Here is a 20,365-nt window from a genome sequence, read left to right on the forward strand (position 1 = left end):
GTTGAGACGATCCCCTCAAGAAGGAAATGGCAACCCATTCCAGTATTCTTGCCTAGGAAATCCTGTGGACAGAGGAGCCTGGCAGATTACAATCCAGGGGTCACAAAAAGTAGGACACAACTGAGCATACATGCGCCTTGTCTGGGACCCAGTCTCCAGATCATTCTGCGAGGAGAAGACCTGCAATCTCATCCACTCAACTTAATGGTTCCCTCCCCACCTTCTCCACGGTCACCTGTGAATTCCTGAAATCCTTGTCCTCATTTTCTGCTGGCCCGAGAAATGTTCTTGTGCTTGAAGCTTTCTTGTAGTACTCTGCTTGATCCTGAGCTCAGTGCTGGGGAAGATCAATGCTTGATACCATCAAAGTTATTCTACGTGGTCCAGTGAATTCCACAACCTGACCCTGCAAGATTTTACAGTTCTTGGGGATTGGCCAAGGTAATCAGAGGAAAGAATGGTACTCATAGTTTTTGATGTGACTTTTCTACTCTAGCCCTGGTCAGGGGGCCTGGCTCTCAGGACCACGGAAGCAGGAGGTCAAAGGACCGTGTTGCTCATATAAGGAGATGTTGAAGATTCAGAAGCTCATTGGTGTCTGAGCTGCAGAAAGTGGCAGATGCAGCCTCCGATACTGCCTGAAATGGTGAGAGGTGTCGCTATTGGCTCCCAGGAGGGAGGGTGTAAGGGGTGGTCTATATAGACCCCGGTCGGCACCCTAACGCCTCCTCACAGGCTGATCCTGCTGCTGGGACTGTGACCTTGAGGACGTGGGGTCAGGATGGCTCTGAGCAGACACCTCTCCCTGCGGGGACTCTGTGTCCTCCTCCTCGGCACCATGGTGGGTGGTCAAGGTAAGAGCTGCCCCTCTGCCCTGGGTCCACACCAAGCAGTGCATGCCTTGGTGAAGGGAAAGGTGTCTGTAGCTGTGGAGCTGAACCTCAGTGTTTTTGACCAAAAAGGAGCCACGCTGACTGTGAATATTTGTCCGTCTCCTGTGGGGGTCCACTGCTAGTTGTGGCAGATTTTACAGAGCAGTGAGGTTTGCTCTGGACTGAGCTGGGTCAGCCTGAGTCCCCTCTACTCCCTCAGGGAGCTTCTAGGGCCCAGTGACTCCCAGTGTGTGGAAGCTCCAGCTACTGACCTCAGCTGGGACTCTGGGCTGTTCCCACATGCTCCACATGCTTGGTGTGTGAGCACTGCCACTGGGTCCCCATGTTTCCTGTGTGTATGTTCCTGTAGGCTCTGTGTTTGTGTTTGTGTGTGTTTGTGTGAGGGTGAGGAGTGTGTGTGTGTGTGTGTGTGTGTGAGCGGGTGAGTGAGGAGTGTGTAAGATTGTGTGTGTGTGGAGTGTGTGTGTGTGTGTGTGATTGTGAGGCATGTGTGAGGGTGTGTGAGGAGTGTGTGAGGGTGTGTGTGTGTGGAGTGTGTGTGAGAGAGTGTGTGTGTGAGGAGTGAGTGAGGAGTTTGTGTGTGTGTGTGTGTGTGTGTGTGTGTGTGGAGTGGGAGTGTATGAGGAGTTTGTGTATATGTGTGTGTGTGAGGAGTGTGTGGATCCTGTCTCTGTGAGAGGAACAGAGCTGATGAGCAGGGACTGAGTCCATTGGTCTGTGAAGCAAACAGGGTCCCACAGGGCTGGGTGTCTTGGCCACTGCATGTAACCAGATCAGAGATAATGGTGCACCTGCCTGCCTCTCTCTGGCTCCTCTCTCCCCATCCTCCAGGCTCCCCTCTGCATGTTGCTGTGTCTGCCCAGCACTGGGCTCTGTGAGACGCTCTGCCTGCTTACCTCACCTGTCCCCACCAGGTGTCCATTACAGAGCAGAAGCCCACAGCCAGGAGAGGGGACCTCTTGTCTGTAGAGATCAGTTGATGTGCAGCCGCAGGTGTATAAGTTCCCTAGTCTCTGCCCTGGTTCCTGTGACATTTCCTGATGTGCTGGGGCCCTGGGATGGTCCTTTCCCCTCCCAGGATCTGCTGTGACTCTGTAGGGAGCACTTTCTGCCTCGCGCCCTCTCCTGTTCCTCTCTGGAGCTGGTTTCCCCTGAGTGAGAGGACGGCGGGCATCAGGGCTGGGGCTGCGGAGAATCTGGTCTCCAGCCTGGAGAAGGCAGCTTTCTCAGATGTGGGTGCTGATCTGGCTGAGACTCTGTGCAGCCCCATCTCGTCTCAGAGCTCACTGTCATCCCCTAGACCTCAGCCTTGCGTCCACAGCTCTCCTCGGGAAGTCCCCTCCCTCCTCATCTCTGCTCCTTGAGTGCTGGGCAGGTGCTGGTGAAATGTCTCCTTCTGAGGGCTTTGGAGGTCAGAGGTGGGTTTTGGTCGCAGAAGGGGGAGATGATGGGTGTTTTGATGCATGGCCCCCTCCTCTTACAAGAAAAACTGTAGGAAATTTCATCAGTTGTTTTTTAAGAAGCAAGAATATTTCACCAAAGCAAGCACTATTTTCATTTTCTTTGAAACAACACCATTCAGAGTTATCCTATAACATTTTATTCTTCTTCTTCATGTTACAGTAGACTTGCTCCTTGTAGAATAATAGTCTTGGCCTTTCTGAACACCTGATGATTTCTCACATGTTACAGGAATCTCCACCTTGAAATTCATGATAGGCATTGGCATAAAACTCTCTCTCAAATGCAGTTGATGCCATTAGCGTAGATCCTCAGGATTAGATAATCTGGCATATATTGTTTTGTATCCTGTTTTTACAATCCAGAATATATTTTGGGCATTTTTCTATATCATTAACTATTCTTTTACACACTAAAGCATTTTATTGTAGAATTAAAAAATACAGGCTATCACAGGGATAGTACTGAATTTTTTAACTGCCTCCAGCTATTTCACTATATGCAGAAATGCAATATGCTCACCTGACCATCTGTATTGAGCATTTAGTTGTTTTCAACATTTTTTGATATTATGAAAATGTTACTCTGAACTTCCCTGTGTTTAAATGTAGGACCATCCATGACTGCTTCTCTTAATCATATTCTAAAGGTGAGGTTTCCAGGAATTCCCTGGTGGTCCAGTAACTAAGACTCCCTGCTCCTAGTGCAGGGTCCTAGATTCGATCCCTGGTCAGGGAACTAGATTCCACATGTGGCAACTGAGAGTTCGCATGCTGTAGCTAAAGATCTTGCATATGGCAACTAAGACCTAGGCAGTCAAATAAATAGATAAATAAACAAATATTTAAATGTCAAAAAAAAAAAAAGTGAAGTTGCTGCTTTATAGATTGAGTACCTCTAAGGCTTTAAGGCTTTGTACCCTATACCTTTAGGGTTTTTGGTACATAGAGATTAATGCTTGCCAGAAATAGCTGCACTGAACTTTAGTTCTACAAATGGTGAATGAGAATGTTAGTTTCCACATAGCTTCACCAACTTTGTCTTCTTACGAGGTTCTAAAACCTTAGCCAGTTTGGTAGGCAAATACTGGCATATATTAGCTAATTTAATCCTTCGTTTGTCAATTACTTTGCTCATTACATTTGTCCTTTTTACCTTGTGATGGCTATCATTTTTGTCATGATTTGTATTGAAGCTCTTTATACTACTACTATCATCTACTGCAACAACCTACAGTGCACTTACTTATATGAACTCATTTGAGCACACAACAGTCCAACAAGCAGAATATATATTTTATCCACCGAACAGATCACTGAGGCAAAGCAAAGTCACTTGCCCAAGATGAGTCAGTTGTAAGACACAGAGGTAAGACTTGAAACCAGGCAGTTTGGGTGCAAGTCCCTGTCCTATTGAATTACATTATTTATAGACCGAATATGCTTCCTTCAGTTTATTGTTTGATTTTTTTGGCTGTACCAAACCAGACCAGGAATCAAGCCTGTGGTACCTGCATTGGAAGTGCAGAGCCCTAATTGTTGGACCACCAGGGAAGTCCCTCACGGAAGTTTCTAATAATATTAATTGCCTGTTAAAATTTCCCGTTTTTGTTTCCACTTTCAGAGCCTTGTCAAGCATGTTCTTCCCCACTTCAAATTTAAATAAATTATTTTTATCTGTAATAATTTTATGAATATATTTAAATGTGTAAATACTAAATAATTGTGTAAGTTATTTTATGTATGATATGACATTCTACCTAATTTTATTTTTTCCAATGTCATTCCTGAATTATTTCTTTTTCTTTTCTTACTGATTTGAATGCCATAAATGTGCTAAATTATATCATTTCCATACCTTCTTTTCAGAATTTATTTAGACTTTCATTCCACAAATGTTTATTAATTTAAAGGTGGGTTTGTGGGGCGTTCAATCCATACCCTTTGCAATTCACCAGATGCTGAGGCCCTAATGATGGTGAATAAAGCTCCCTGGCCCATATTAACTGATAGTCTAGTGAAGCTGGACAATAAAACTAGAAATTATAATAAACTCTGATAAGTGCCATCAGTGGGGACACCAGCGGGTTTTTTTTTTTTTTTTTCCCAATGAGTTATCTTTTCGCATCAAGTGGCCAAAGTATTGGAGCTTCAACTTCAGTATCAGTCCTTCCAATGAATATTCAGGGTTGATTTCCTTTAGGATTGACTGGTGGGATTTCCTGACAGTCCAAGGCACTCTCAAGAGTCTTCTCCAACACCACAGTTCAAAAGCATCAATTCTTCAGTGCTGCTTCCCGGGTGGTGCTGTGGTAAAGGACCCGCCTGCCAATGCAGGAGACATAAGAGATGCAGTTTCAGTCCCTGGGTTGGGAAGATCCCCTGGAGAAGGAAATGACAATCCACTCCAGTATTCTTGCCTGGGGAATCCCATGGATAGAGAAACCTGGCAGGCTGTGGTCCATAGGGCCACAAAGAGTTGGACACTACTGAAACGACTTAGCACGCATGCATGCAGCTTTCTTTATGGTTCAACTTTCACATCCATACATGACCACAGGAAAAACATAGCTTTGACTATACGGACTTTTGTTGGCAAAGTGATGTCTCTGCTTTTTAATATGCGGACTAGGTTTGTTATGGATTTTCTTCCAAGGAGCAAGTGTCTTTTCATTTCCTGGTTGCAGTCATTGTCCACAGGGATTTTGGAGCCCAAGAAAATAAAATCTGTCACTACTTCCACTTTTTCCCCATTGAATTTAGTTCAGATGACCATTTCAAGTATTAAAAGCTGAGAAATATATTTCAAGCTCCCATTACTATTATTCCTGTCATTCTTTCCCTTGCATTTGCAAAAGTTTTTGTCTCTCTATATAGTTGTTTTTATCTATTGTTTCCAGCTTTATTGGAAGGTAATCACCATATAATAAGATATAAGTGAAAGGTGTACAGTATGATGACTTGAAATACATATGTATATATTCTCCAGTGAAGACATACAGGTGTCCAAAAAACACATGAAAAGATGCTGAGCATCACTAATCATCAGAGAAATGCAAATCAAAAGTACAAAGAGGCATCACCTCACACCAGTCAGAATTGGCCATCAAAAACTGTATAAGCATAAATACTGGGAATGGTGTGGAGAAAAGGGACTCAACCAAGAGCAGACTCATTGGAAATGATGCTGGGAAACACTGAAGGCAAGAAGAGAAGCGGGTGGCAGAGGAGGAGATGGTTAGATAGCATGATGGTTAGAAATCATCATGAATTTGAGCAAACTTCAGGAGATAGTGGAGGACAGGTGAGCCTGGAGTGCGTCAGTCCATGAATTGACAAAGAGTTAGACATGACTTAGCAACTGAACAACAACAAATAACTGATTCACTGTGCTGTACAGAGGATACAACATTGTAAAGCAACTATACTCCAATAAAAATTAATTTTAAAAGGATACAAATGAACTTATTTACAAAGCAGAAGCAGATTTACAGATATCCAAAACAACTTATGGTTACACAAGGGGAAATGTTGGGAGTTAGGGAGAGGGATAAATCAGGAATTTGAAATTAACACACACACACCTTACTATATATATATGATAGATAATCGACATGGACCTACTGTATCGCACAGGGAAGTCTAACCAGTATTCTGTGATAAGCTATGAGAGAAAAGAATCTAAAAAAGAGTGAGTGTATGTATTAAAATATATAACTGAGTCACCTTACTGTACACCTGAAACTAACACAACATTGTAAATCAACTATACTCCAAAAATTAAAGTATTAAAAAAGAAATACATATATATTTTGAAACTATTAACATAATTAAGTTAGTTAACACATTTATCACAGCACATAATTACTGTGTGTATGTTATGAGAACTTTTAAGATTGACTTTATTAGTAATGATCAAATATACAATCCAGTATTGTCAACTAAGATCATGACAACTGATTCCATCATTTCTTGGCAAAAAGATGGGGAAAAAGTGGAAAGAGTGACATATTTTATCTTCTCAGGCTCCAAAATCACCATAGTTGGTGACTGAAGCTGTGAAATCAAAAGATGTTTTCTCCTTGGAAGAAAAGCTATGGCAAATCTAGGCAGCATATTAAAAAACAGAGAGATCACTTTACCAAGAAAGGTCCCTATAATCAAATCTATGGCTTTTCCAGTAGTCATGTATGGTTGTGAGAGCTGGACCATAAAGAAGGTTGAGCGCCAAAGAAGTGATGCTTTCAAACTGTGGTGCTGGAGAATACTCTTGAGAGTCCCTTGGGCAATGAGGAGATCAAATCTGTCAATCCTAAAGGATATCAACCTGAATATTCATTGGAAGACCGATGCTGAAGCTCCAATACTTTGGCCACCTGATATGAAGAGCCAATTCACTGGAAAAGACCCTGATGTTGGGAAAGACTGAGAGCAGGAGAAGAAAGGAGTGACAGAGGATGAGATAGTTGGATGGCATCACCAACTCAATGGACACGAGTTTGAGCAAACTCCAGAAAATAGTGAAGGACAAGGAAGCCTGATGTGCTGAAGTTCATGGGCTTGCAGAGAGTAGGACATGACTTGGTGACTAAATAACAATTGTCAACTACAGTCACATGTACATTCCATCCCCAGGGCTTATCTATATTCTAAGTGGAAGTTTGTACCACCATCATCCTTTCCTCCCACTCCCATCCCTACCCAGGCAACCACCAATTTACTCTCCTTATCTATGAATTTGTTTTTTGTTTTTAAGAGTTCACATGTAAATGGGACCAAACAGTATTTGCTTTTCTCTGTCTTACTTCTTTCACTTAGCATAATGCCTTCCTACATTAGTTATGTGTTGCTGTGCTACAAATTACTGCAAAGCTTGGCCCTCATGATTAGAGCCCGTGCTCAGCAACAAGAGAAGCCACTGGCATGAGAGGCTCATACGCCACAATGAAGAGTAGCCTCCACTCTCTGTAACTAGAGAAAGTCTGTGAGTGGCAACAAAAACCCAGCACAGCCAAAAATAAACAAACAAAACAAAGCAACAGCTTAAAGCAACAAACATCTAGCACCTCATAATTTCCATGGGCTAGGAATCGGCAAGGATTACCAGGGTCCTCTGACTTGTGTTGTTTCACTGGTTCAGTCATCTGAAGGTTCAACGAGGGGTGGGTACCACTCAAACCCACCTGGTTGTTGGCAGCATTCAGACTCTAGGAGACTGTTTAACTGAGAGCCTCAGTCTCTTGCTGGCTGTTGCCAAGAGGCCTCCCTTGGTTGCTTGTAGTGAGGGTCTCTCCATACACAGCTCACAGTGTGGCAGCTGGCTTCATTAGAGCAAGAGAGAGAGAGTAAGATAGGTCACCAAAGGGAAACCAGAGTCATCTTGAAACCTAATCTCTTAAGTGACATCTCATCACTTTTGCCAAATACTATTTGTTACATGCATGTTACTAGATACATTGGAGTGTGGGGATTACACAAGGGCATGAACACAGGTGACAGGAATAACTGGGACACTGTGGAGCCTGTTACCCCAGCCCTCTGTTCCTGAGCTGGATGAGATGCTCCCTATGGACAGGGAAGGAGAGGGAGGATTCCTCCCTGGGTCCTGGGCCATGAGCTGTAACTGAGATGGGGAAACTGGGCCCTATTAGCCTTGGGCACATCTACAGGGAGGGCAGCATCCAGAGTCTCTGGAGGCCTGTCCTCGGTGGTGTCCCTGGAGCTGGTTCCACAGGCTTGTGAGAAACACCTGGTGCCTCCCTTCCTGCTCCACGTTCAGTGATGGCACACTGGGAGCTTTGAGCTGGCCACAGTGGGAATGTTTAGACCATAAAAGCCAACAAATGCAGGGATTTTTTTTTCCCCTCAGAGAGAAGATTTTTTTTAATACTTACCAGCACACCACTGCACTCTCTCTTAAAATCTCTCCTGTGTCCTGTGTCTGTGTCTCTCTTGCAGTTCTGGAGCTGAGGCTGAAGGATGGAGCCCACCGCTGTGAGGGGAGAGTGGAAGCTAAGTACAAAGGAGAATGGGGCACAGTGTATTCTGAGAACTGGCTCATAGGTGGTGCAGAAGACGTGTGCAGACGACTGGAATGTGGAGTTGCCATTGATGCTCCCAGAGGGTCTTATTTTGGACCAAGACTTGGCCCCATTTGGTTGTTATATGGTTCTTGTGAGAGTATAGAGGCTGAATCAACTTTGAGTATCTATAAGTGTGTTCATATTGATTTTAAAAACTATAATGACACCTTCTCTCATGACCAGGATATTGGAGCAGTCTGCTCAGGTAAGGCCTGTCTGGTCTGGGAGGGGATTCCCAGCAGGAAACACGTCTGTCTTATTCACAGAATGACCATGGGGAAACCAGATCACATGCTTTAGAGCACCCTTGGGGGAAGACTCTGGTCACACTTGATTCTTAGAGCATTAGGTTCTCAAGGCAGGTTAAGGGTTTGCTTGGCCCTGGACAGTAAAAACTTCAGACTTGTGGACAGCTGGACCCTTCAGATCTCTGTGATGTGTCATAAGAGGTGGGGAAGTGAGGTCAAATGTTACAAACAGGTACAACTGCTGGGTTATACTTTCATACAATGATGTGACAGATTAGTTTCATCATGATTATTTTTTATTCTATTGAGATGGCCAGTCAGGTTTGGCCACAAGAGAGGGCATAAGAGAGGGCAAGCATAGTTTATTACACTCTCTGGTCTTAAAGAAACAGAGTCACCAGAGGTATGAAGGGATCATATCACAAAGGCTGCAAGGAGGTTGACTCAACAAAGCATGAGAAGCCAAAAGAGAGAGTGAAGACACATGGAGAAGTGACAACACTGGGAGTCAGGGTGCAACACAAGGAAAAGGCATGAGGGGATTTCACTCGTGCATTTGAAGGTCCTAGGTCACAGTCAGGGCAAGAAGGAGGATTTGTGGCAGGAGCTAGTCTCATCACCCGGCCACCTCTGGTGGGGAGCTCACATTCTGTCTGTGGGGTTGTTGAAGGAGAAGCAAAATATGAGGCTTAGAAATTAACAGCACAGTAGCAGTGAGGCTAATAGGACCTGAAGTGACTCATGAGAAGTGCTCAGTGCTAAGCACATTGGATTGTGCCAAGGTGGAGACAGTAAAGACAGCAGTGAGACTAGGGTATGAGTAGGTGGTCAGTTTCCAGTGGTTATTACAATGGTGGAAGATCTAGATGCTTTACACATTAATCCCATCAGACCAGGTGGACTAGAGGAAAAGTAAGATATCACAGTGAATTCCTAATGTAGGTAGTTGAGTCTTTCAAAATGGTCAGCCATCTGGTGGGTGAGACAGGGGGAGACCTGAGAATATTTGCAGTACATTTCTAGCAGCTCATGGCTAATCAGCTCTTTTGGGGAAGATCACCGGAAAAGTGGCTTTTCCAATCTCACCCTCAGCAGATCTTTGATGATACTAGTGAGACCCCTAAGAAAAGAATTACTTTCATTTTAAGCTACTTTATTGAGGTATGACTGACATACCAAATGCTGTATATATTTAATGTATACAACTTAGAACTTTGGGAGGTAAGTATACATCTGCAAATGTTTTCTTCTGTTATTATTATTATTAAAAATAATTAGTTTCAAGGGGCATTTGAGTTTCAGATAGGAATTTTTTGTTTTAAGAAAATCTGTTTTCTGGCATTTCAAGTAATATTTCTATTGTTACCATGCCCTAATCTTGGTTTCAACTGCAGATAAACTTGTGGAAACACTACATGGGTTTCCACCTTATTTTGATAAATCAGCATCTGAGTAAAAATACAGTGTGTGGTGCTGTAAGCTTATGTGATGTTGGAGCTCCTAATGTTACTGTTTTAAGAAAATCAATGTTTCAATATTAATTTCAGTTAGGATATACTTAAGAATTAACAGGGTGCTATGACATTTTAACCTTGATTATGGTTTTTACTCCCTAAGGCTGCTCTAATTTAGACTTTCACATGTATATGAACTGTTCCAGTTTTTTTGTGCTAATCTCTTTGTCAGTTTCTTCCCTCTGGTCTATCGCTTGTATATTTTCAGAAACATGTTTTAGTGACAGCAGGTCAAAGTGGTGACACAGGAGAAGTAAAAAGAGAATAGCATGTCTGTTCCAATTCTCTAATTGAAACTGAAGTCTTGGAGTTTCTTTTTAATTTTAGGAAAGTGGTGTGAAAGAGAATTTCACCCTCTTGACCTTTTAGAACTAACACCCAAAAAAGATGTCCTTTTCATTATAGGGGACTGGAATGCAAAAGTAGGAAGTCAAGAAACACCTGGAGTAACAGGCAAATTTGGCCTTGGAATACAGAATGAAGCAGGGCAAAGACTAATAGAGTTTTGCCAAGAAAATGCGCTGGTCATAACAAACACCCTCTTTCAACAACACAAGAGAAGACTCTACACATGGACATCACCAGATGGTCAACACTGAAATCAGATTGATTATATTCTTTGCAGCCAGAGATGGAGAAGCTCTATACAGTCAGCAAAAACAAGACCAGGAGCTGACTGTGGCTCAGATCATGGGCTCCTTATTGCCAAATTCAGACTTACATTGAAGAAAGTGGGGAAAACCACTAGACCATTCAGGTATTACCTAAATCAAATCCCTTATGATTATACAGTGGAAGTGAGAAATAGACTTAAGGGTCTAGATCTGATAGATAGAGTGCCTGATGAACTATGGAATGAGGTTGATGACATTGTACAGGAGACAGGGATCAAGACCATTCCCATGGAAAAGAAATGCAAAAAAGCAAAATGGCTGTCTGGGGAGGCCTTACAAATAGCTGTGAAAAGAAGAGAAGCCAAAAGCAAAGGAGAAAAGGAAAGATATAAACATCTGAATGCAGAGTTCCAAAGAATAGCAAGAAGAGATAAGAAAGCCTTCTTCAGCGATCAATGCAAAGAAATAGAGGAAACCAACAGAATGGGAAAGACTAGGGATCTCTTCAAGAAAATCAGAGATACCAAAGGAGCATTTCATGCAAAGATGAGCTCGATAAAGGACAGAAATGGTATGGACCTAACAGAAGCAGAAGATATTAAGAAGAGATGGCAAGAATACACAGAAGAACTGTACAAAAAAGATCTTCACGACCCAGATAATCACGATGGTGTGATCACTGACCTAGAGCCAGACATCCTGAAATGTGAAGTCAAGTGGGCCTTAGAAAGCACCACTACGAACAAAGCTAGTGGAGGTGATGGAATTCCAGTTGAGCTATTCTAAATCCTGAAAAATGATGCTGTGAAAGTGCTGCACTCATTAAGCCAGCAAATTTGGAAAACTCAGCAGTGGCCACAGGACTGGAAAAGGTCAGTTTTCATTCCAATCCCAAACAAAGGCAATGCCAAAGAATGCTCAAACTACCGCACAATTGCACTCATCTCACATGCTAGTAAAGTAATGCTCAAAATTCTCCAAGCCAGGCTTCAGCAATATGTGAACCATGAACTTCCTGATGTTCAAGCTGGTTTTAGAAAAGGCAGAGGAACCAGAGATCAAATTGCCAACATCCGCTGGATCATAGAAAAAACAATAGAGTTCCAGAAAAATATCTATTTCTGCTGTATTGACTATGCCAAAGCCTTTGACTGTGTGGATCACAATAAACTGTGGAAAATTCTGAAAGAGATGGGAATACCAGAACACCTGATCTGCCTCTTGAGAAATTTGTATGCAGGTCAGGAAGCAACAGTTAGAACTGGACATGGAACAACAGACTGGTTCCAAATAGGAACAGGAGTCAGTCAAGGCTGTATATTGTCACCCTGTTTATTTAACTTATATACAGAGTACATCATGAGAAATGCTGGACTGGAAGAAACACAAGCTGGAATCAAGATTGCTGTGAGAAATATCAATAACCTCAGATATGCAGATGACACCACCCTTATGGCAGAAAGTGAAGAGGAACTCAAAAGCCTGTTGATGAAAATGAAAGTGGAGAGTGAAAAAGTTAGCTTAAAGCTCAACATTCAGAAAACGAAGATCATGGCATCCGGTCCCACCACTTCATGGGAAATAGATGGGGAAACAGTGGAAACAGTGTCAGACTTTATTTTCTTGGCTCCAGAATCACTACAGATGGTGACTGCAGCCATGAAATTAAAAGACACTTACTCCTTGGAAGGAAAGTTATGACCAACCTAGATAGCATATTGAAAAGCAGAGACATTACTTTGCCAACAAAGGTCCGTCTAGTCAAGGCTATAGTTTTTCCTGTGGTCATGTATGGATGTGAGAGTTGGACTGTGAAGAAGGCTGAGCACCAAAGAATTGATGCTTTTGAACTGTTGGAGTGTTGGAGAAGACTCTTGAGAGTCCCTTGGACTGCAAGGAGATCCAACCAGTCCATTCTGAAGGAGATCAGCCCTGAGATTTCTTTTGAAGGAATGATGCTAAAGCTGAAACTCCAGTACTTTGGCCACCTCATGCGAAGAGTTGACTTATTGGAAAAGACTCTGATGCTGGGAGGGATTGGGTCAGGAGGATAAGGGGATGACAGAGGATGAGATGGCTGGATGGCACCACTGCCTCGATGGACGTGGGTCTTAGTGAACTCTGGGAGTTGGTGATCGACAGGCAGGCCTTGGCGTGCTGCGATTCATGGGGTTGCAAAGAGTCAGACAGACTGAGTGACTGATCTGATCTGATCTGATCAGATTGTTGAAGGTGAGGTACTGTGTTTAGGATAAATCCAGAGTAGAAATAGTTTCTGAGCTCTCTGGAAGATCTGACATTGGAGGACTGCAATTGTCTTAATGGGAATTTTTTTAGAAACTTCAGATTTTTTTCAGATTTTCCATTTTTTGTGTGCTTTCAAATATTGGTAGTTGTATTTTCAAGGGAAGACATGCAAGGACCTAACAGAAGTAAAAGGATAAAAAAGAGGCAGCAGGAATACAAAGAAGAACTACACAAGAAAGGAGTTATTGACCCAGATAACGATGATGATGTGGTCACTCACCTAGAGCCAGATATCCTGGAGTCTGAAGTCAAGTGGGCCTTAGGAAGCATTAAGATGAAAAAAGCTAGTGAAAGTGATGGAATTCCAGCTGAGCTAGTTCAAATCCTAAAAGATGACGCTGTTAGAGTGCTGCACTCAATATGCCAGCAAATTTGGAAAACTCAGCAATGGATTCCACAGGACTGGAAAAGGTCAGGTTGTTTTCATTTTAATCCCAAAGATGGACAATGCTAAAGAAAGTTTAAAGTTCCACACAACTGCACTCGTTTCATATGCTAGCAAGGTAATGCTCAAAATCTTCAAGCTAGGCTTTAAGTGTACGTGAACTGAGAACTTCCAAATGTACACGCTGGATTTAGAAAAGGAAGAGGAACCAGAGATCATAGTGCCAGCATCTGCTGGATCATAGAAAAAGCAAGAGAATTCCAGAAAAAAATCTACTTCTGCTTCATTGATTATGCTAAATCTCTTGACTGTGTGCATCACAACAAACTGTAGGAAATTTTTAAAAAGGTGGGAATACCAGACTACCTTACCTGTCAAGAAGCAACAGTTAGAACCAAGCATGGAACAATGGACTGGTTCAATGTAGGAAAAGAAGTATGACAAGGCTGTATGTTGTTACCCTGCTTATTTAATTTATATGCAGAGTACATCATGCTAGATGCTGGACTGGATGATGCACAAGCTGGAATCAAGATATTCAGGGGAAATATCAACAACCTCAGATATGCAGATGTTATCACTCTAGTGGCAGAAAGTGAAGAGGAACTAAAGAACCTCTTGATGAAGGTGAAAGGAGAGTGAGAAAGCTGACTTAACACTCAACATTCAAAAACTAAGATCAGTCTATGGTCACACCACCCTGAACTTGCCCAATATTGTTAAAAAACTAAGATCATGGCATCCAGTCCCATCACTTCATGGCAAATGTGCAGTGCTAAGTTGCTTCAGTTATGTCCAACTCTGTGCAACTCTATGGACTGTAGCCTGCCAGGCTCCTCTGTTCATGGGATTTTCCAGGCAAGAATACTGAGGTGGGTTTCCATTTCCTCCTCCAGGGAATCTTCCCAGGATGGAAGGGAATTAAACCCACGTCTCTTATGTCTACCTCCATTGGTAGGAAGGTTCTTTACCACTAGCATCATTTGGGAAGCAAATATATGGGGGGGGGGGAATGTAAACAGTGGCACATTTTATTTTCTTGGGCTCCAAAAGCACTGCAGATGGTGACTTCAACGATGAAATTAAAAGATGCTTGCTCCTTGGAAGAAAAGCTGTGATAAACCTAGACAACATATTAAAAAGCAGAAACATCACTTTGCTGACAAAGGTCAAAGCTATGTTTTTTCCAGTAGTCTGGTATGGATGTGAGAGTTGGACCATAAAGAAGACTGAGCACCAAAGAATTGATGTCTTTGAACTGTGGTGCTGGAGAAGACTTTTGAGAATCCCTTGGACAACAAGGAGATCAAACCAGTCAATCCTAAAGGAAATCAACCTTGAAGATTCATTGAAAGGACTGATGCTGAAGGTGAAGTTCCAATAGTTTGACCACCTGATGTGAAGAGCCAACTCATTGGAATAGACCCTGATCCTGGGAAAGATTGAGATGAGAGCAGGAGGAGAAGGTGGGCAACAGAGGACAAGATGGTTGGATGGCATCACTGACTCCATGGATATAAATTTGAGCAAACTCCAGAAGACAGTGAAAGACAGGAAAACTTTGGGTGCTGCAGTCTATAGGGTCGCAGAGTTGGATACGATTTAGTGACTGAACAACAGTGTATCTTTTACATATTGGTAGGATCTAAAGTGATAACCCCCCTTTCATTCTTGGTGTTTTTAAATTTGTGTTCTCTTAGTTTTTCTTGATTGACTTTTTTGCTAGAGGATTATCAGTTTTATTAGCCTTTCAAAAAGATTACCAGTTGACTTTGTTGATTTTCTTTATTGTGTATGTTTCCTATTTCATTGATTTCTATTAGTTTTTGTTCTCGTTTGGTTTTGATTTGCTGTATTTTTGTAGATTCTTGAGGTGGAATCTTAGATCATTTGCTCTCAGTTTTCTTTTCTTTTCTAATGTAAGCCTCAAGGAAGCATAAAGGCTATAAGTTTTCCTCTAAACACCATTTCAGTTGCTTCATGCTGATTTTGAAACTACATAATTTCTTTTGTATTTTATCATCATGAAATGTTCTTTTCTCTCTGAATATATTCTTTATCCTATAGGCTTACTTCATATAATGTTAATATATATAACACAGCTTTCTCTGATCAGTGTTTCCATGGTATATCTTTGTGACCCTATGTTTCTGTGTTTATACAGTGTATGATTTTGTCTTACTTTATGTAGTCTTATCATCTTGCTTTTAGTTGGAGTGTTTAAATTATTTAAATTTAACATAATTATTTATATACTTGTGTTTAAGTTTACTAGCTTGCTGTTTGTTTTATGCTTTTTTGTTCTTATTTTAATCTTTAATTGAGCATTTTAATACTCTATTTTATGTACTCTGTTGGTTTATTGGCTGTATCTCTTTTTGCAGAGCTTATCATAATGTTGAAAATATTACTCTTTAATCACACTTTTCTTTATATAGCATGTCACTTAATATATAATGTAAGACCTTATTATAGTATACTTCTATTTCCCTGTTCTTGTTATTTATGTTACTGTTGTCATATATTCTACTTATAAATATATCATAATTTTGTAATACACAATTGTTATTTTTGTCTTAAATATTGTAGTATTTTAAAAATGAGAAGAAGTTTTTAAAATATTTACTTGCAGAATTATCATTTAACGCAGTTTTTATTGCTTTGGGTAGATTCAAGCTTTCATTTATTATCACTTTCCTTTAACTTTTAGACCTTTAGATAACATTTTTGTGTAGTGTATGTCTGATAGCCTCACATTCTATCATCTGTTATTCATCTGAAAACACTTTAATTTTCTTTCAGGTTTGAGTTATTTTCAAAAGTGTCTGAATTATCTGGTTTGCATTACTTCAAACAAGAAGTCAGTAATACTTAACATTGTTCCCCTATATATAGTGTGTCAAAATTTCCTGGCTGCTCTTGAGTTATTTTTGTTTATGAATGGACTTCAGCAATATATTATCAAGTGCCATGGGTGGTTTTATTTACTTTATCTTGTTTGAGGTTTGTTTAGCCTCTTGGATCAGTGGGTTTATAGCTTCATTAAATTTGGAAAAATTCCATCTATCATTAAAAAATTTTTTTCTACTTATCCCTTATTCTGAATCTCCAAATAACATATTTTACATGGTTTGATATTATCCTTAATGATAATAATTTCTACTCATATTTTTCTCTCTCTACTTCAATTTGGATAGTCAATTGCTATGTGTTGAATTTCAAATTCTTTTATTCTGCAATGTCTTGTGTCTTGTTAAGTTAATCCAGACAAATTTTCATTCCAGATATTGTATTTTAGTTTTAGAAGCTCCATTTGCTTATTTTTTCTCTACTTTGTTTTTATGCCTCAGTAGGTATATTTATATTAGAGGTTTAAAGACCTTATCAGCCAATTAAATCATCTCTGTAATTTCTGAATTTGCTTTTAATGATTGCTCATTTAAATTTTTTTTTTTTATGGATTATATTTTTCTTCTTTGGAAGTCTAGTTTTTTGACTGGATTCAGGCATTACTAGGTAGTCTTTTACCAGAAAGAACTCTAGCAATAAATAATCAGAATATACTCAGAAACAAGGGAATTTAAAAAATTAGGTAATTGATTCCCTTTTATTCTTTACAAAATATGCTCCTTGGATGACTAAAGATACATTGTCATTTTGGTTTCCCTCCTTAGCCTCAAAACTTTTTATGATCTCACCTTACTTGCCACAAACCCCATCTATATACCTACCCTTCACTTCTATAGCAGTTGCTTACCTTTTCAACAAACCCATCTTTAAATCAATAAACATTTGTATATTTAAGATCATGTTTACTTGTGTGAAAAGGGAGAAATGACAAAAATCCAGGGTTAGGTGATAGATAGGATGAGCAGAGGGTGATGAAATATGCTAAAAACTGATTCAACTAATATTTTCCCCAAATATTTATGTGTCTTATGAGTATTAAGGCTTATGCAACTTCAGTTCAGTTGCTCAGTCACATCTGACTCTTTGCGACCCCATGGACTGCAGCATGCCAGGCTTTCCTGTCCATCACCAACTCCCAGAATTTACTCATGGCCATTGAGTTAGTGATGCCATCCAATCATCTCATCCTCTGTCATCCCCTTCTCCTCCCACCTTCAATCTTTCCCAACATCAGGGTCTTTTCCAAAGAGTCAGTTCTTCACATCATGTGGCCAAAGTATTGGAGTTTCAGCTTCAGTATCAATCCTTCCAATGAATATTCAGGACTGATTTCCTTTAGGATGGACTGGTTGGATCTTCTTGCAGTCCAAGGGACTCTCAAAAGTCTTCTCCAACACCACAGTTCAAAAGCATCAATTCGTCAATGCTCAGCTTTCTTTCTAGTCCAACTCTCACATCCATACATGACTATTGGATAAACCATGCTGCTACTGATAAGTCGCTTCAGTCGTGTCCGACTCTGTGCGACCCCATAGACAGCAGCCTGCCAGGCTCCCCCGTCCCTGGGATTCTCCAGACAAGAACACTGGAGTGGGTTGCCATTTCCTTCTCCAATGCATGAAAGTGAAAAGTGAAAGCGAAGTCGCTCAGTCGTGTCCGACTCTTAGCGACTTCATGGACTGCAGCCTACCAGGCTCCTCCCTCCATGGGATTTTCCAGGCAAGAGTACTGGAGTGGGTTGTCATTGCTTTTGTCAGCAAAGTAATGTCTCTGCTTTCTAATATGCTGTCTAGATTGGTCATAGCTTTTCTTCCAAGGAGAAAACATCTTTTAGTTTCATGGCTGCAGTCATCATCTGCAGTGATTTTGGAGTCCCCCAAAATAAAGTCTGTCACTGTTTCCATTGTTTTCCCATCTATTTGCCATGAAGTGGTGGGACTGGATGCCATGATCTTAGTTTTCTCCAACTGGGAGATCTCCAAATAATGGCTTACTTGCTCTCTACTTTCATCTTCTACTTTAAAAAAAAAAAAAGTCAGTTTCTTTTAACATTATAAAAATGTTTAATACATTAAACCATCATGAAGGAAAATTAAAAAGATACAAATAATTGGAAAATCATTCTGTGTTAATAGATTGAAAGAATTAATATTGCTAAAATGTCTATACTGCTCAAAGTAATCTATAGACTTGGTGCAATCCCTATCAAATCTCAATAGCATTCTTTATATAAATAGAGAAAAGCCTCAAAATATGAGTGTGTCATTTAGTTTTCATGTATTTATGAATTTTTCCTGTTTTCTTTTCATTCTTGACTTCTAGCTTCCATTGTGGTCAGTAAAGACACTTGAATTATTTTGATATTCTTAAATTTTCTGAGACTTGTTTGTGATCTAGCTTGTCCTGGAGAATAGTTCATGTGTCACTGAGAAGAATGTGTATTTTTCTATACATTGGGTTAAAATGTGCTCTATGGGTCAGTGTATTGGGTGAATGGGCACTATGTGTCTGGTAATGGCATTTCGCCTATAGTGTTGCTCAGTTCTGTTGTTTTCTTATTGATTTTCTGTCTGAACAATCCATCCATTATAAACAGTGGGATATTTTTGTATTGCTTCTATTTCTCCTTAAGATCTGTCAATGTTGGCTTTGTTTATTTACATTTTTTGATGTTGGGGGCATATATTGAATATATATATAATAACATGGGTTATTGATTCTTGTTGAACTATTTAATTATTATGTCTCCTATAATGGTTTTGGCTTAACTTCTCTTTTGCCTGACTTTGCTTTCTTTTGATTATTATTTGCATGGAATCTCTGTCTCTACCTTTTCACTTTCATCCTATATGTGTCATGAAATCTAAAGTATGTAGTTGGGTCTTGTTTTTTAATCTACTCAGGCCATTCAACATTTCTCAATTGGAAGGTTTAATACATTTACATTTAAAAGCATTATTGAAAGGTCAGGACTTATTGTTACTACTTTCTTCATTGTTTTATGTCTGTTTTGTAGTTCTCTTGTTCTTCCCTTCCATTGCTTTCTTTGTGAAGTGATTTTTAATAGTGCCATGCTCTGACTCTTTTCTCCTTATCTTGTTATCCACTATACTTTTAGTTGTGGTTACCTGGGAACTTGCATCAAGCAATTGATAGATGTAACAGTCTATAACTGAAGTCAAGTACAATTAAGGTAACAACTTAAATTTAATAGCACACGGAAACTCTATATTTTACTATCCCCCCAACACTTTATATCATTGACGTCAGATTTTATTTCTTCACATATTCTTTTTCCACCAGCAAATTTCTGTGGTTATAGTTATTCTTGCTGTGTTTGAATTTTGATTTATAAAACATGGTTAAAATTATGTGCTGAGATTACAGTATATTAGTATTCTGTACTTCTCTTCATATTTATCCTTACTAATGAGAGGCAAGACAAGATTAGTGGTGATGAAACCCCTCAGTTTTTGCTTTTTTAAAATTAAAAAAAAAAATCTCCCTTCATTTTTAACGGAAAGTTTGCTAGATAAAGAGTTGATGATTGGCAATTTTTCTCTCTAAGTCCTTTGTATACATTACCCTACTCTCTCTGGTCAGCAAGGTTTCTGCTGAGAAATCTGCTTTATGACAGGAACTGCCTTATATGTAACAAGTCACTTTTCTTTTAATGCTTTCAAAATTATCTTTGTGTTTGAATTTTGATAATTTAACTATAGCGAGTCTTGGTGTGGAATTCTTCAGGTTCTACCTACCTATGAACTTTTGGGCTTCATAAATCAAGTTGTCCTTTTTTCTCTCCCTAAACTTGGGAAATTTTCAGTCATTGGTTCTTTATATAAGCTATCTGCCTCTTTCTTTTTTCCTATTGGGGCTCTCATAATGCATGAATAATTTTGCTGTACAGTTTCCCATGTATTGTGTATGAATAATTTTCACTTTTTTCCA

General features: G+C 40.2%; 2 protein-coding genes across 5 annotated transcripts in view; one reads left to right on the top strand and one right to left on the bottom strand.

Annotated features, from left to right (window-relative positions):
• Positions 1-20,365, bottom strand: part of LOC139182962 (antigen WC1.1-like) — a gene marked incomplete in the record, with an annotated part of 771,738 nt that overhangs the window by 592,250 nt on the left and 159,123 nt on the right.
• Positions 732-20,365, top strand: part of LOC109558889 (antigen WC1.1-like) — a 61,362-nt gene continuing 41,728 nt past the window's right edge. For 3 of the 4 annotated variants that reach the window (XM_070788637.1, XM_070788638.1, XM_070788640.1), the window contains exons 1-2: positions 732-854; positions 8,312-8,641. In XM_070788637.1, coding sequence (XP_070644738.1) covers positions 782-854; positions 8,312-8,641 — 403 coding nt within the window. In that variant the 5' untranslated portion in view covers positions 732-781. Of the gene's footprint in view, positions 855-8,311; positions 8,642-17,004; positions 19,608-20,365 lie in introns of those variants that run through there. The other variant, XM_070788641.1, reaches the window with a different exon arrangement.

Source organism: Bos indicus, chromosome 5 (assembly GCF_029378745.1).
Source record: "Bos indicus isolate NIAB-ARS_2022 breed Sahiwal x Tharparkar chromosome 5, NIAB-ARS_B.indTharparkar_mat_pri_1.0, whole genome shotgun sequence".
Lineage (NCBI taxonomy): Eukaryota > Metazoa > Chordata > Mammalia > Artiodactyla > Bovidae > Bos > Bos indicus.